The 17,679-nt window shown below is 37.3% G+C and overlaps 1 protein-coding gene across 1 annotated transcript in view; it reads left to right on the forward strand.

Annotated features, from left to right (window-relative positions):
• The window catches only part of GLIS3 (GLIS family zinc finger 3), a gene marked incomplete at both ends in the record, with an annotated part of 438,059 nt that overhangs the window by 354,392 nt on the left and 65,988 nt on the right, over positions 1-17,679 (forward strand). The window contains one exon of the mRNA XM_084238466.1: positions 12,943-13,087. Within this exon, the coding sequence (XP_084094592.1) occupies positions 12,943-13,087 (145 nt within the window). The remainder of the gene's footprint in view (positions 1-12,942; positions 13,088-17,679) is intronic.

Here is a 17,679-nt window from a genome sequence, read left to right on the forward strand (position 1 = left end):
TGTTCCCAGCATTTCCAGATGAATGAGATATGAAGTGTAAGTGTAATGAATTAGTATTTCTTATTGGAAGGATTGCTCATTTGCACATTCCAAATGCAATATATAAATGTGAACAGTATTATTTAGTGAAATTTGGCATGAACAAGGGCTCTGTATTATAAGGAAATAAACTTCCCAAGTTTTTTTTTATATATAATATTCTGTTAAGATATCACTTGGCTAGTTCCTATTTTATTTGTAGCTGAAAATTTCAGCATGCTGAAACTGCCTCATTCTCCTATATTGCATAAAGACATGATTTCATCTGTGTTTAGGTGCTTCCCTGAAGGATAAGCATGGATAATGAGTCGTTGGTAGCTATTGATACATTTGTTATTCATTCATTTATTTCATTCACATATTTTCCACAAATATTTATGGAGTACCTTTGATGTATAAAGAAGCACTGTTTTAGCTTGGTGATACAACAAACATAGGTTCTGTTTACAAGGAGTTTTTTATTCTTCTGTAACACATGTATATAATTTGTAAAGAAGTATTATAAGATATAGAAAACCAAAAGTAGTGATACAGAAAAATTACTGCTAGTGTTTTAATAAAAGGGAGAAATGACTTTGGAATGGAAAAACTTCAAGAAATAAGTGGTATTGAATTAAACATCGGAGACAGCACGGCGTGTGTTGTAGATGTGCAGAGTCTGGAGAATAAGTGAGTCTAGATGAGGGAGGCTTGTGGCCACAATATAGCATGAGACACGAAGGAAACTGAAAAGGGATTATGGAGGACACAGATTAATGGAACATGAAACTACACAGCTAGGTGAGAGCCAGCCCTTTAAAGCCTGTGAGTTTGGGCTGTAGGTAATGCTTTGGGGAGTCATTAAAGAGCTTTGAAGTGGAGGAGTGACATTGTCAGCAATGTACTTGAGGAAAATTAAATTGACTGTTGAGTATGGGATGGATGGGAGAGCAGAAAGCAAGTACTCTCTATTGAAATGACAGACTTCAACTTTTGAAAGTAGGCATTTTAAAAATTGTCCCAACACTCATGTACATTAAAATCAGCCTAAATCTTTTTCAATCTAATTAAATGAAAGGAAGGAAAAAAAAAAAGACTTCTGTAGTTAGTGTCTCCCCACACTTCCTAAACTATTGCAGAGGCAGGGTTCGTAGTCAGAAATCAATTCAAAAAGAGACAATAAGGAGCTGGTAGGATTGATGGGGGAAGTAATTACCCGATAGCTAGCTGCTTTAATTAAACCCGAGAATACTTGAATAGAAAGAAAAATGCTACACTTGACTAGATGGGATGGAATGTGTGTGGTCACATTAGTGTGATGAGCTAGTGTCAAGAGGAATTTATGTAGTTATCATAGAAGTAAATCCTTTAACTACCTTTGAATCTGCACAACTACATAACTGGGCCCCAAAGGGTAAAGGAGGATGTTTTTCATGGTCGAAATTCCATATTGATATTTCTCTACTTGTCTAAAGAAAAGAATCTACCGTTCAATTTATATTCTGCTTTTTTTCTTTTTTAAAGATTTATTTATTTATTTATACAAGCATGGGGTACAGTCAGAAGTGTGGGAGGGTGAGAGAATTCACCAGAGCCAGAGTGGGGAACAGAGCAGGCAGACCGAGGAAATACACTGCCGAGGGGAGCAGCGGGCGTGGCAGGAGAGGTCTGCACACCATATGGGACCCTCGCCGGTGGCTGGGGATCGAACCAGCACTGCAGAGGCTGTGGGCAGCTTTGCAGCCCAGCGCTCAACTGCTGCGCCACCAGGGGAGGCCCTATATTCTGCTTTTGAGATGTTCCTCCAGATGACATTTAAATCTACTTCTGGCTATGTCCACTTGTATATTATTTTCCAGTGAGAAAAAAAATTGTTTAATTTTTGGTGTCATTTTGGCATACTGTTGACTTGGAGGGCATGATGTTTTTATAAATGTTACAATACAAAAAAATTCAAATTACGTGCCTTTCTGACTTGAATTTCAACTCCCCAAATTCTGTCCAGGATAACTAGATAGTGGTACAGATTTTGATAAATAAGACACCTAGATGAACTATTAACATCCCGAAAGTGTTCTGAAAACATTTTATTCTTGACTTTGATTTCTAATATATTTTAGATTTTTCCAAGGGAGTGAAAGCTAACTAAATTTCTCCCAATAATTAGAATAATTTCAGGGTGATATTTATCAGCAGAAACTGTGCTATCTTGATTGGGATACTGTTTGTCCACAGATTATTTCTCATAAAAAACAAGACCCTAAGGGGTTCAAACAGACATCGCTCCTAAAAATCATAATAGTCAAAACAAAACAAACTGTGTGCTACATTAGTCTCTTTGTGTAATCCTGCAACAAGCTTGCAAAGTTAGTATTATCATATCCATTCTACAGAAAATGGTACTGAAGCCTTTTGAGGCTAAATGTCTTGCCAAAGCCCACATATTAGTAAATGTCAGTGCTGATATTTGAACTTGCATCTATCTACTTGACCCCAAAGTCCTCTTTCTTTCTCCTTTGTCATATTGCTATCCATACTACAAGAGGAAGAGGTTGATGAGGTTGGGGGCAGAAATAGATATCTAAAAAACAGATAGAAAAAAATGAAACAAAAGTACTTGTTACAAAGTGCTATAATGCTTCCACCATGGATATTAATGGAAAAAAAAAAAGGTAATAACAGGAATAGTAGTTACATTCCTTGGACATTGAATATATAGCATGCATTGGTGGAATACTTTATTATCTCATGTTATCCCTAAAACAAGCTTTAAAACTAATTGCTGTTATCCACATTGTACGGAAGGGACTGAATTTAGGAGGTGCAGATGTCTAACATTTCTTAACTGAGGGTACTGAAATTCTAATCCAGGCATTCTGGGTCCAGGTCTTATCTTTCATGATCCATATCATGGATAAGCTAACATTTAAGTAGTTGTTCGTGGCTTAGTGTCAATAGGACATGAGCTGTTTTTCAGAGATAACTCACTCTTAGGCCAACGTTTAACATGATCTTTTATGCCAGAGAATGTTTTCAGCAAGTTTGCAGATGGCACTGAAGCAGAGAATGTGGAAGCCATCTGAGTAATTGAGTCAAATGAAATGCAGCCAAGAGATTCTGTACCACAACGGAACTTGAAAAACATAGTTTCTAGCACAAGGGACTATGGTGATGGTGTGCGGGTGAATTGGTGGTGGGAATTTCACAGGAAAATCATACATTGTACAAAAATGAAGGATGATATAATAAATATGTTTTAAAAAAAGAGGCATCCAAAATAAAAAGCATCAAATATGAAGAAACATCTATGGAGTTTACTTGTTGTCAAGATTTTTTAGTTTGTTTGGTTTTAATTTGTTTGGTTTTATTGTTCTTGGTTTTTTTTTTTTTTTTTTAAGTTGCTCTGTAAATTCCATGAGGAACTCTTGTGTACCATTTTCTCCCCTAGGTGTAGCATAGTTTTGGACAATGGTAATGGCTCATTAAATATGTGAAAAATGAATTAATGAATGCAGAATATAACATTTATTTTAAAAAGCTCTTGACTCTTTAGTTCACACTGATAGAGGTGGAGAGTCTAGAATAAGCTACATGTTTGTTCTGTCATGTACTGTCCTAGTCAGAAAGCTGGTTGGTATTGAAACATTAGTATTAGTATTAAAATATCATATGCATATAGGCCCTTGAGGTCCAATGATGAGTTATTTGGTGGTGAATGAAACCATTTGCTACATGGGAGAACAGGAACATATCAGTAAGTGACTTCTGTGTGTTAAGTTCACACAAGAGCACAATAGCTCAATGACATCATTCCCATTTTACAGAGGGAAACCACACTCAGGCAAATGAGTATACCTAGCTAGACTCACATAGTTGTTGAACCATGGTTTTTCAAACTAAAAGATCCATGCTCCTTAAGTACCTTCTTTATCTGTGTAAAAAACTAAAGTCTGGAGGAAAAAGCTGGCAACAGAGGACTGACAAATGGCCCCTTTCAGGAATGCAATTCTATGATAATATAGCTTTTGGAGACTTCTCAGATCTTGAAGAAACTAGAGACTGTGAGCAAAGTTATTCTCTTTTCTGGGGGAGGATGGGAGGGAAAAATCCCAGTGGATGGAAATTTTTGTGGATCGTTTGTTTTGAGTTTATATAGTTTGTCTTGAGGCAAAATGTTCCTGTGATTAGATATACTTGAAAATACAGGGTGCTGAGTTGTAAGGCAGTGTGAGCTCTCTGTCATCAAAGGGATTTAGACAAAGGTTGCTTGGCCACTATGATCTGCAGTAATGTTATGCAGTATAATACTATTCATTTAATATTAAGTTAATTAAATGAAATAAACTGGTTCTTCAGTTACACAAGCCACATTACAAGTGTTCATCAACTGCATGATTAGTGCTCACCAGTTAGTACCATATAGTCCTTTTCCAACATCGAAGAAAGTCCTGTTGGACAGCGCTGCTATACAATTGGAACATAGGATTATGAGATCCTGATTCCTTTTTACTTTGAAATTCTGTTTCTGTGAACAGTTCTCATCAAGCATCACTTTGGACTAAATAACCAATAGTTTTTGTGGTATCTATACTAGTACTGATTTTACATGTCTCCATGTTAAGATATACCCCACATGTTTATGCAGTCATGTATTTTGGTATGCTCATTAATTAGGTATGTATAAAATTTTTGGTCTTTGAAGTTACTACTAACCAAATAGGTATTCCTGTATAGAAGTTTCAAGGTGTTTCAAGGTATTTCATATTCCCAAAGAGGTTTTTTCCAGTGCTCTTTTTCTAAGTCTTTCCTCTCATTTCTTTTCCTCTTTGCAAATTGGTCATTCCCAAAGGAAATGAATTTGATAGCAGATTGTTGGAGATTAATTACCTATGATATGCCAAAGCCACTTCATAAATGTCAGTGTTAAGGAATCCCCAAGAGAGAGAATTTTTAGATTCAACTGGAAATTAATTGTAATTAATATAATAGGTTAATTCATTGTAATTATTTTTAAGCCTTTTGGCAATGAGTTAATTCCCTGAGATCCACATTGCTCTAAGTGTCAAAGAGAATGCTAGATGAAAATGTTCTAGTAATAAACCTTAACCCTCTGGGAAAAAAATCCTGCTTGTCTTTCCTTCTGGCTGAGTTCTTCTGAAATATATTTTGGTGGCATTTGATTTCTGGAGAACAAAGGAATCCCTACAAGGTGATGCATAAACATGCACAGCCCAGATAGACTGTGGTTACTGGAGAAAGGAAAAACAAAAAGCCTTTTTGATTGTACCTCGTTTTCTTTGGAAGTATGTCTAGCTTCAGACTAACAGAATGCCTTTGCTCTTGGAATAAAATGTAAAGCAACTGAAAATGGAAGAATCTGGGCCCTTTTCCCTTTCCTAATTATTTCCACTTGACTCTCTTAATCTTGGACAATTATTCAATCATATCTGAATTGAGAAAATGATGGGGAGTAGAATTTCTGGCTCTTGTTTTGAGAGCTTATAAACATTAACAGCATAGTCTTGAACAAAAAACAAATACAAAGCACAATTGATGGTGTCTTGTTTTTAACATATTAGGAAAAATTCCTACATTGTTAGGGAAGCAGCTCAGATTTCCAAATTCAGGGAACTCGTCAAACATTGGTGGGTGATTTCAGTATCAATGTTGAAAAACTATCATAATGGGAGATTGTACAGAAGCTAAGGAGCCAATTTGTGTACTTGCACCTGGATAGGTTGGGAAAGTAAGCCTTAACATGGGTCATTGAAGATCAGGATCATTAACACTCAAAACTCAAAGACTGGTTTCTGAAACTCCGAGATGCTTCTTGTCTTTCTGGTATATTCATGAACCTTACTGCAGATCCATGAATAAGATGCATGCTGTTCTAGTAGTTGCTGAGAGGTAGATCAGGACTCAATATACAATAAAGCATCCTGACAATTAGAGCTGTTTAAAATTAAAACTAACTGCCAAGATGAAGAAGTAAGTTGCCCATTACTGTAGGGTATCAAGCAAACTCTGAGAATTACTGGGGTTGCTGGAAGAGAAGATAGAAGTTTGGACCCACTAATATCTGAGATCCCTTTGAATGCTGATGATTTTGTGTACTGAAGTTTTGTTTTTAATTTATTCTCCACAATTATAATTTTAGTATCAGCCATTATGGCTCAGAATACCTCACTCCCATTAAACATCTACTTACAATATTCCTGGTGTGTGGGCAGAGGCAAAACTGAAGAGAAAGGAAAAAATGTGCATCTGAGCATCAAGTGCAGGCTGCTGATTGACTCTTCATTCTTGAACCAAATCAAAGAAGTTTTGGAGTGCTTAATAAGTTGGGGGTTCCCAGAAGCCAACTGTGTGTCAGGGATTCAGGTTCCCTGAATTATTATTGAAGAAGTGCTCCTAGGAGGACCTAAGAGACTAATAAGGAAAGGGGAAGGAGCTAGACTGGGGTGATCCTGTGAGAGGTCTTAGAGTAAAACTCATACTCCTGAGTTTGTCCCACTTCAAGGCCAAAGAGCACAGGTTTGTCATTTATATGTGAGTGTCGGGAATGGGCAAGAGAATCTGCAAACTAATGCAGTAAAGTACACAGAAGCCAGGGAATGGGCACATCAAAGCTAGGGGAGAGGGTAGCATTGAGCTAATAAAAGGGATCAGAGGGGATCTGGGCAGAGCATTAGCAGCCTTGCCACTGTAGTTACTATTAATGACTCTTTTAAAATTCTCTATTAGGAGGAGAAATTAAGACAAGACCTCATAGAATTTTTAGACACATCCACATACCACTAGGATTGTAACTTTCTTTAGATGAAAATTATGCCTTATTTTTTATAAATCCAAGCAGTTCTGAATGATTTGCTTGGATGTTGATCCCACCCTGCCAGGTGCAGTGGGATTTTATCAGTTTAAAAGACAGTCAGTCAGTCAGGTCTAGGTGAACTTCACAACACGATTGTGCAAATTAATTTCATAAAAAGAAACAAAGCCTGAATCACATGTCCAGCTGCAGGATCTGCAACTTTCCATGTATCATGAGAAGCCCAGTGTGTGCTGGCCTAGTTAGGAGGTGCTTCATTCAGGAGGCTATAAACTATCAGCTATAAACTGAATCTTGGAGTTAGAAAGAAAGGAAGATGATTCCAGGCAGGCAGAATGTGCAATATAACCAATGGGATGTTTTCAAACAGTGAAACAGCACTCTTTTTTTTTTTTTGAAACAGCACTCTTGAAGGAGCAAAAGTTTTTGTCAAAAGCTAGGGGAATCACCTACCGTGGCAGTAGAATCATATCACAAAGGCTCTTGTATTAACGTTTTAGGACAGGTGTGTTAAACAAGAGGAGAAGATATTTGTTTCTTGTATATGACATAGGACACTGTATTTTGGGAGTGTTTCTCTGAAATCCCAGGTTGGATTAGAAAGACAGCCTGGAGGGAAAAGTAGAGCCAAGGGTTACCATTAGTGGCCCAGCTCCATCTTGCTCCCTGAACTCCTCTCTAATGTCCAGTTACCTAAGTGTCTCTCCACCTGGATGTTCCAGAGTCATCTCAGGGTAAACTTATTCAAAACCAAGCAACTGATTTGCCTCTTTCCTACTCCTCTCTCCTGTAATGTGCCTCAGGGCAAAAGTTGGAGCCCTCTTTGATTCCCCCTTTATCTCATAGTCCACACCTAATTCAACTCCACCTTCAGATTAGAAACTGACTAGTCTTCATCACCTCTGACTCTAAGCTAACAGCATCTCTCATCTGGATTGTTGAAATAGCTCCTAATGACACTCTTGTGTTCCTACTATCTGTTTTTCATGTGATAATCAGAGCTGTCCTTCTATATTGTATATCAAAACAGTTGCTTTCCTACTCACACCCTCCTATTGGCTTGCCATTACAATGAAATCAAACACTAAATCTTCATATGTCAGAGAGTAGACATGACCTGACCTCTGCCTATATCTCTGGCCCTCTGCCCTACATCCTTACCTGTGTTCCCTTGCTTATTTCTCTTCAGGTAGCTCTTTTCAGAATCCATAAGCTTGTTTTCCTCCTTCAACTTCTTTCCTTTTTTGTTCCATTTACATGAAATGTTCTTGCTGCATGTCCTGCCCTGTCACTTCATCATAATATCCATCCTGTGCAGAAGACTTCCCTGACCTCCCATCTAAAAGCCTGGAAAACACGGAGATGTGAATCCTCACAGAGTTTGAGTTCCACAGAGACAGGACTGAGAACCAAAGAGAACATCAGGGAAGGCAGGGGAAGAGGACGAGGATGCAAGGGACTAGTAGAGTATCAGAGAATCAGAAGAAAAAGAAAAGTGAGGTGTCCCCTCTTAGGGATACTGCAGTGGACACCCATGGTTAAGATCATTTAATTCAGTGTCCTGTGCATGTACTTAGGGTGCAGATCTTAAGGAATAACGTGCATCATGCTTTTTTTTTCTCAACTGCAGATACTCATATTACTTACACAGGATCGAATGAGGTCCAATCTAGGGGGGGCAGACACTGAGAACCAAACTGCAGTGGTTTGTTCTGTTGCCCCATCTCTGCTTCAGCAACAACAAAAATCCTTTTCCTTAAGAGCATGGTGTCAGAATCTACCCAGTGGTAATGAGACATGCTACGAATGCTCACAGAGAAACTATTTCCCCTGCTAGGCCAAAATATAAATGATAGACTCTGGACTAAAATATAAAATCTTGAGAGGAAATTAGAAGCATGTGAGTGTGTGTGGAGTGGTGGGGTAAGAAGTTTGGGGTGAGTTATTTCTTAAGCCAGTACCAATTTTATGTGACATCAAAAAGCCTGAATTTGGATTCTGACACATAGAATCTAAACCTCACCTTTACTAGCTGGGTTTTTCTAACTTTCCTATCTTTGAATTGGAAATCATGACAGTATTCACCTCACAGGGATGTTGTGAGGCACCCAGCACTAGGCACAGTATATATATTATTGAATTGAAATGCAGTCTTTTAAAGAATGCTAACTATGAACACCAGTCCTTTTCTGCTGGATGCACCTGCATGATGCTTTTTTCTTCCTGACCTGAAATGATCATCCCATGGTAGTGACTTTACACGCTAATAGAATCTATATCAGTCAGCCTTTTTGAGAGAAACAGAACCAGTAGGAAATATATGGGGAGAGGAGAGGAGAGGTGCAGTGATTAAGGAATTAGCTTGTATGGTTGCGGGGGCTAGCAAATCAGACTGTAGGCTGGTAGGAGCTGATTCCAGAGAAGAAACTTTTTTTTTCTGGGAGAGCTTAGATTTTTTTTTCTGCTCTTAGGCCTTTTACTGATTGACTGAGACCCACACAAATTACAGAGAATGATTTCCTTTACTTAAGGTCAACTGACTATAGATGTTAACCCCATTGACAAAATTCCTTATAGCAACCACTAGTGTGTGTTTGAATAATTGGGTACTAAATTCAAGGCCAGTTGATACAGATTAACCACCAGTGTATACCTACCTCAGAGCTTGTGTGGAATCTCTAAGAACTGGGAGCAAAGGGTCTATAAGACCGTGGATAAAAATAGGGGATGAAGTGAGTCTCCTCAGAAGCAGACCTTACAAGGATTCCCTACTGCACAGGGACTAAGAGCCATGAATTGCAGAGTAAATAGAAGTCTCTGGTATGTGCAACATAGCAGCACTTTAAACAGACAAATTGATGATCCATAAGTTCAAATTTCACTTCTTTTCATAATGAGCAATAAAGACTTCATCGAGTATAAATTCTTTGTTGTCTCCTAAAGAGCAGGTATTAAGCTGGATTGAAAATTATTAACCCATTTATCTCTGGAAAGAAGATCGATGTTTAAATTGTTTATAAAACATGAATCTCAGGCACCCATTTATTATTATGAGATCTGAAGAAAGACAATAAGAAATGGTTACATGTGGATCATGTTTTAAAAACAGTTTGGCTTTTATTATTCCTTATTCCCAGAATAATTTCTTCTTCCCATAACCGGAAAATTTATAGTTCACCTTATCAGGATTCCTGGAGACCAGTAACTCTGAAAGCATGGTCCAGGCAGAAAGGCATATGTCATCATCTGAGAAGTTGTTAGAAGTGCATCCCAGACCAACAGAGTCAGCAGTTCTGGGGTGGGGCACAAGGTGATTCTGATATATGCACAGTCTTGAGAATTACAGTTTAAGACCGTTTAATATTTCACTAAAAAGTGTTCCTCTATCTTTTTTTATGTTCATGGACTCAGATGTTATTGAAATCCATATTTTGTAATTTGTTTTATAGAAATAGTTGAGTTTTTCCTCTCCAAATGTAAAACTATTATATTGAAAGATATCCTTCTCAGGAGATTCTGCAATGTGCCTCCTTTGTCACCCATGAGATAATTCCTGGACTGGAAAATGTTTAAGAACCGTAAATAATCTGGAAGCCCCTTTTGGAGTCTTATAATCTGGAGGGAGAAAATGATACTAAACTTACATATCATTACTGCATTTCTATACATATGGCCCTCCTTTGGAAATTTTGCATAAGGTCCTACAGGCTTGTCCAATTTAAGAAGCACTTTCTAGAACCATGCCTAATCCCAGAGAAAACCAAATTAACTCTCACCACAAAGTCGTATGGAATCACACTTTTGGAAAACATGAATACTTGTTGAAGCTAAGGAAGAATTGCCTCCTTTTGACTCCAGGAGTAACCATGGGCCATGAAATTCCTTGGAAAGACCTCATCAGTACCGATAACTGTAAAACCCTAGAGTAGTTGGTAATAGAAAGCAGAAAGACGTTCATGTCTGTGCTTAGTAGAACATGTGGGCCCCAGATCACATTTTAATGATGGAAGATAAATTAAAAGTGATCACCAGAACTCATTCTAAGCCTTGATTTTTTTCCAGTTTTTCTTATGCAGCATGTGTTTTGTTAGTACCCAAATAACAAACATACCTTCCAAATGCCCTGAGAACGTTAGGCATTAACTCAGATAGTCTTGGACAGAGATTCCAGTGTGGCAATACTGAGGAAATTATACTGTAATTATGTCTCATTCACTACACTTGTTAAATGTTCCTTCTTTCTTCCTAGGGTCATGGTGCCATTTTCATATTTTTGGACTAGGACCTGGACATATGTTTGTCACTTTATGAAATTTTTGAAATCCAAGAAATAACACTCTCTAAACAGTAACTTACTGATGCCATGTGTGTGTGTGTCTGAGTCATTGGTGGTGGTGTGCTGGTAGTGTATAACAACCTGCTTTCTGATGGAAAAGCCTGATGTGTAGCATTTGCTAATTTCCATGGTGTGAATATTCTCATCGTGATCAATTTTAAGCTGTCAGTCTGATATCATTGACAAATCTTCCTTCATTTTGCTGGTTATTTCCTTCAGATTCTAAGATCAAATGACTTTAATTATAGGTCTTGAAAAAATGTTCCCAGATAGCATCTAAAAAGTTTGTAGCAATGTACACTCCTACCAATAGTGTTCAAGAATGGCTTCCTGTGTTGTTTAAGCTGTCCAATCTGTACTATTTTGCTGTAGTTGCTCTGGCAAATAAAAAAAAAATGGACACATAGAAAATAAAGACATATGAAAAGGCAAAAAAGTCATCACAATTCCATAATGCAGATGACTGGAAAATTTAGTAGGATTTTCTTTTCCCCCTCATCTTTTAAAACATAGCTGGTATATTTTCATTTATCAACACATATGAATCTAGGACTACTTTGTTGTTGAAGAAGAAAACCCCTGAGATCTGCAGGGTTTAGGTTGGGGTAGCTTGAGGGAGTTCTTTGTGGTGATGGAATATTTCTGTATCTTGATTGCAGTGGCAGTTACAGGAATCTACAAATGTGATGAAATGACACAGAGTTCTACATTTTACCAGTGTCAATTAGACTAGCATTGCATATATATGTGTAACTTTTGCAAGAAATGAGTGAAGGGAACACAGGATCTTTGGTATCAGTTTGCAACTTTCTTCATTATTTCACACACACATAAAAAAGAATGCCTTTCTGTACTGTTTTTTTTTTTTTTGGTTTAGTTATATCTTTATAAAGAAAAAATCAATACATATACTCTCTTTAAATACTGAAGAAATCTTTTTGCAATATCTGTAACAAATATATTTCTAGATTTTTAAGGTATTTGTATATAAGCAAAGAGTTAATATTCTATGTAAGTAAATCTTCCATTGTGATTTTTTCCATTTGAATTTTACACTACAAAAAAAGTTTATAAAGATATCAGATAACTTTTTACCTGTCCTTTATTCTAACATTTTTATGGCTTGCGTTTTTTACATCGAACACTTTAATATATAAAAATTGAAATTTATTATTGTGATAAATAAAATAAAGATCTAAATTGTTTGTATTTTCATTTATCTTGCTGTTGGGATTTTGTTGCTGCTAAATGACATTGTTGTTTTTTTATCATGTTCCATGATATTTTAAAATTTAACTTGTGTATTTTCCTCTTATGTTAAATCTATAGGCATCAAATCTCAATGGACATTTCTTAATTACCACTGAGATATTTCATGGTAATTTTTTAAAACACTTTCCAATCTGGACTAAATATATTTGAGTTTGTTTTTGTTATCACTACAAGTTCTGATAAGATACAGAGCAAATTAAAGGACATGTAATAGGAAGTTGGGTTCCCAGAAGTGAAAATATCAAGGACTAAAGTCAAACCTGCCTCTAGTCACATTTTTCCTGAAGCACCTGCCAAGCATTATTAGGATTGGAAAACTGACCCTTTTATTGCCTCTCAGTTTAGTCCAATGCCTAACCCATAGCTGGTGCTTGATAATTTTTTGTGGATTGAATTGCATTGACCCTTAGGGCACATGCCTTTCCAAGAAAGTATTCCAAAAACAGCTTTCCTTTTCCATCTGTTTCCTCTTTTCTCCTTCTCTTAGTTGCGGTCCAGCGCAGAACTTCATCCTGAACTGCTCACCGATTGCCTCACTATGCAACCCCTGCAGTCGGCCACTTCCCCCAGAGATGCTGCTGCTGATAGAGCTGTGGGGCGCTCCCCAGGGCCTGGGCCTGACCTCTATTCAGGTAATGCCAGCAAAGGCATATTCAACCGCAACTACCTTCTCTAGGCTTCTTGCACTCTAGTTAAAGTGACGTTCATATGATAAAATTTCTCCTAAAATCATTTGTATTTTGCTTTATCAGTAGGTTACAAATTGCAAGCAGACTGCTTTTCCTCATAAATAAAGCAAAATAATGCATTAGCTCTTTTAGTACTGAATTTTGCTAAAAGTTCAACGCACCCAACTCTCCCAGGTATCTTAAATCTGTTAGACTCAAAGGAAATATTTCTCCCTTAAGCAGGTAACAGGCTGCATGTGATTTCCTAATAGCACAATCATTGTCATCTTTGCATTTTGGAAGGAAACCTTAGGTCTCTAAGAAAATTTTCACATCAATAAGCCAACTTGTGAAAAAGTTCATTAATGTTTGTCAACCATTGGGGGATGGATGTGGCATTTAGACCAGACTTTTCTGCCTGTATTTGCATACTACATGACTGTATGTAGTGAAAAATAAGAAAGAATTAGCTTGGATTTTTGTCTACTTTGTACTCTATAATGATGATACATAAACATAATTGGTTATCATCTGCACATATGAAAAACTTTGCTGTTGTGCTGTGGATATGAAAGCAAAAGTCCCACCAGCTCCCCATTCCAGACAATGGGAATCTTCTATTATCTGGAATTGCAATCCTGTTACCACCTCCTATTAGATTCCAGAGTCAGGTATTGGCAGCAGACTTTTTTTTTTTAAGTATTAATAAGTCCAAAAGAATCAAGCATTTACTGATGCATAACAGTGAATTATGACAAATATGTACTTGTATAGCTTCTTAAACTTGGAAGGTCTCTGTTGATCCAATGCAGGGAAAAGGCATCTAGTAAAATAATTCAAGGGCAGTCACTAAAACATCCTTCATGTTGTTCCAGTGTCAGTGGCCTTTTATCAGTTATTTTGAGTTCTTACTCTTGGAGATAACAAAGCTAAGTGAGACTCCAGGAGATGAAATTAAGACCTATTTGAGGGCTGACCAAATCTTACAGAGATTTCAGGTACAACTACATATGGACACATGAAATATGCCCACATAAATGTTATCAGCACACATAAATATACTGTATAAGATATATACATGGAAAAGCATGACCTGCTTTTGTTTGTACCTGTATCTGTTTAATTTTCCAAATATTTGATATGTGAACATTTATTCTAGTGCATTAAATTAGCATTTTAAAGTAGCTTTAGTCCATAAATTCATGGTCTTACTAATGACTGAACCCCAACAATTAAGAGTCAGCTAACCAGAACTGATTGAAAAATGACCCAACATTCCTGATAGTTTCTGGTGATAGGCTAGTCTTGTTGGATTTAAACTTTTTGGAAATGGGGTTGGGAACCCATGAGATGGAAAGCATTGGTACCTTTGCTGTGTGTAGTAACAACCAGTATAGGGCTCATTTTAAACCTAGGGATCACATTTGTCTTGATGTGTGTTCTTTGCATATCTGGCAGTGTTTTCAGTTTTTTTTTTTTTTGTAAGATTTATTTATTTTATTTATACAAGCAATGGGTACAGTCAGAAGCACGGGAGGGTGAGAGAATTCACCAGAGCTAGAGTGGGGAACAGAACAGGCAGACTGACGAAATACACCGCTGAGGGGAGCAGTGGGCACGGCAGGAGAGGTCTGCTATGACATGTGGGACCCTCGCCGGTGGCTGGGGAGCCGGTGCTGCAGAGGCTGCGGGCAGCTTCACGCCAAGTGCTCAACCACTGCGCTACCAGGGGAGCCCCGTGTTTTCAGTTTTTAAGAGGTTCTTGTCAGAGATAATTTTCTCATTCTAAACAGAATTCCTCTTTCTCATCATGACGCTTTTCTATGTTTGACCTTCAAAAAGATTTTGATGTTAGCTTAGAGCCTCCAGCTGTTACAGATGAGCTGCCATAATGGATGAAGAGCCTAAGTTGCCACAGAATCAACATAGCATCTTCACATTGGCTTGAATTTTCTGTGACTCTGGGATATTTGAATGGCAGGTAGCCATCTTGCTTAACTATTTTAGTTAGAATTTTATTTCTCAGATGAACTTATACCTATGAATGTTTCTATCTCCTACTTCTTTCCTTATTCCTGCTTCCCTTGGGTTCTACTTCACTTTTTTGTTCTTGCTTTTTAAAAAAAATTGATTATGTTAAATATAAAATCTGAAGTGTTAAGGCAATTTGATGAAGATTAAGACTTGGCTAAATGGCAAAAGTACTTGGAAATATTCCCTTTATATTTGATTATGCTAAATCAAGACTATATTTGTTTAATGATTGTGAGGCACTTATACCTTTCAGTGCTAGCAAATTGATTTATCATAAAAATATTTTGGTAGAAACTTAAGTACATATGGGTGTAGAGTCAGAAGCAGTGTAGCAATGGGCCCCATGATTTTTTGGAAACCACAATGATTGAGGACTCAGTTTGGAAGAAGTCATGGTTTTGAAATGAGGTGTTTTTTTTTAATGACTATAAGACAATGATTTGCATGATTCTCATAGGGGATAGTTTGCAAAGCATTAAGATGAACAGGAAGATAGCAATTCTGACACATACAAATCTTACAAATCTCATAAAGCTTTGACTTCCCTTATTGAAATAATCTTTTTAGGTTAGAAAGACAGAGTTTGATTGGAAAGGATTGCCTGGAATGACTTTTATTTCTGTGAAAGGGAAGAATGCCCACAGGTTAAAGCAGCCAAATATCACTTGAGGCCACCCTAAGAACAATTTTAAATTGAGGTGTTTACTTTCCTATGGTTCTAGAAATCCTGGTGCTTCCCAGGACTGCTCCTGAGCTAATCTGAGAGAAATCTTGTGACCTAACTGGAAGGCCAGGGCAGAAATGAGTAATCCTCAAGGATGGCTCACTTATGTTTTCTTCCTTTTGCTCTGAGATTCTATACCCAAGACAGATAGTGCTCCAGACCAATAAGTAAATTTAGGTGATTTATTTGATAATCTAAGGGAGAAGTGCCACATAACCAGTAGATCAAGTTGTCACTACCTCTTTAAAAGCTTAATGCTTCTGTAGATCTTGAAGATCAGCTGCTTTGATGAAATAGTGATGTGGATAATTCTACAATTATGAATCTGCAATGAGGTGAATAATCCCACAGTTAGGGAGTCTGCACTGTCATGGACAGACTGGACTTGTGCCTAGTCTTGGCAGAGAATCCATTTACTAGCAAAGAATGCTCTACAAAAGAAGATCTGTCCCATGAGTGATCATAAAAATTATGAGTCCCTCCAAACTGAAACTGTACTACATATTCAATAAAACATGACCTTTTCAAATGGCTTTAGCCATGACATGGAAATCTGTGTAGTTGAAACATTTGAGTCCCACAGAAACCACCTATCAAGGGGAAGAGGGCAAGGACATCTGCAAGAATAAGGGGATTTTATTGGTACCACTTCTACTGGGTTATAGAATAATTATCATGCTTTAACACCTACAAGTCCTGTTGAGTTATTCCAAGTTTGAATATAGCCTTATATTTTTCAGGAAATAAAAAAATAACTGTTCAGATATTATAGGAACTGTAGAAGGAAAGGAATTTTTGAAGCCATATATTTTCATTCTCCTTCCTTTATCTTTACTACTGGAAAATGAATGCTTTTTTCCTCACAATATCATCCATTTTGTAAAAATACCAAGTATTAAATTCATACACAATTTAACATATTTCATGAAATATTTGTTTCCTTATAATGTAATTTTATGGTATATGCTTTAACATTTTCTGCATTTTTTAAAGATTTTTTTTTATATATACAAGAGCAGGGGTACAGGCCAGATGCGTGGGAGGGTGAGAGGAGAGGATTCACCAGAGATAGAGCGGGGAACAGAACAGGCAGACTGACAAAATACACTGCTGAGGGGAGCAGTGGGCGAGACAGGAGAGGTATGCTCACCATGTGGGTTGCTCTGAGGCCAGCGGGGATCGAACCAGCACTGCAGAGGCTGCAGACAGCTTCGCAGCGCTGCACTCAACCGCCTGCTCCACCAGGGAGGCCCCTTTTCTGCATTCTTAAGTCATGTATATTTGCTATATTGGGACAAATTGCAGAATTGTATGGGATAAAAATTATTTTATATAAAAGTGTCTCACATTGTATACACTCAAAAAATGGTTATGAATTTAGGGATTTTATTAGAAGGTTCTAAAGTGACATGCAAATTTTCCAATAGGGTAGGCTTTATAGTAGAATTGTGAAGATCAAATAATGTGATTTATATGAAAGTTTTTCCAAGGCCTAGAGTATTATAAAACTGCAGTAATTATTGCATTCATCATCTTCAAAAGCTTTGCTTTGCTTAGAATTCATCAGCAGTGAGAAAGGAATAGAAGAGCTTGACTTTGGTGGTGGAAACTCGGGGTACAGAAGAGATTTAAAGGAAAGCATTTGGCAATAATGTCTTTGTCATACCTCTTTTGTCATTGCCTTGAATTGCCATCAGAATCTTATATTGCTCTTGTAAACATATGCATCTGTGACTTGCCCACCAGGTTGGATGGGGGAAATCAGTGAGAGTTGGAGCAAGCCTCATTCTTCTCTCTT

This window comes from Talpa europaea, assembly GCF_964194135.1.
Source record: "Talpa europaea genome assembly, chromosome: 7".
In the NCBI taxonomy this organism is placed as follows: Eukaryota; Metazoa; Chordata; class Mammalia; order Eulipotyphla; family Talpidae; genus Talpa; species Talpa europaea.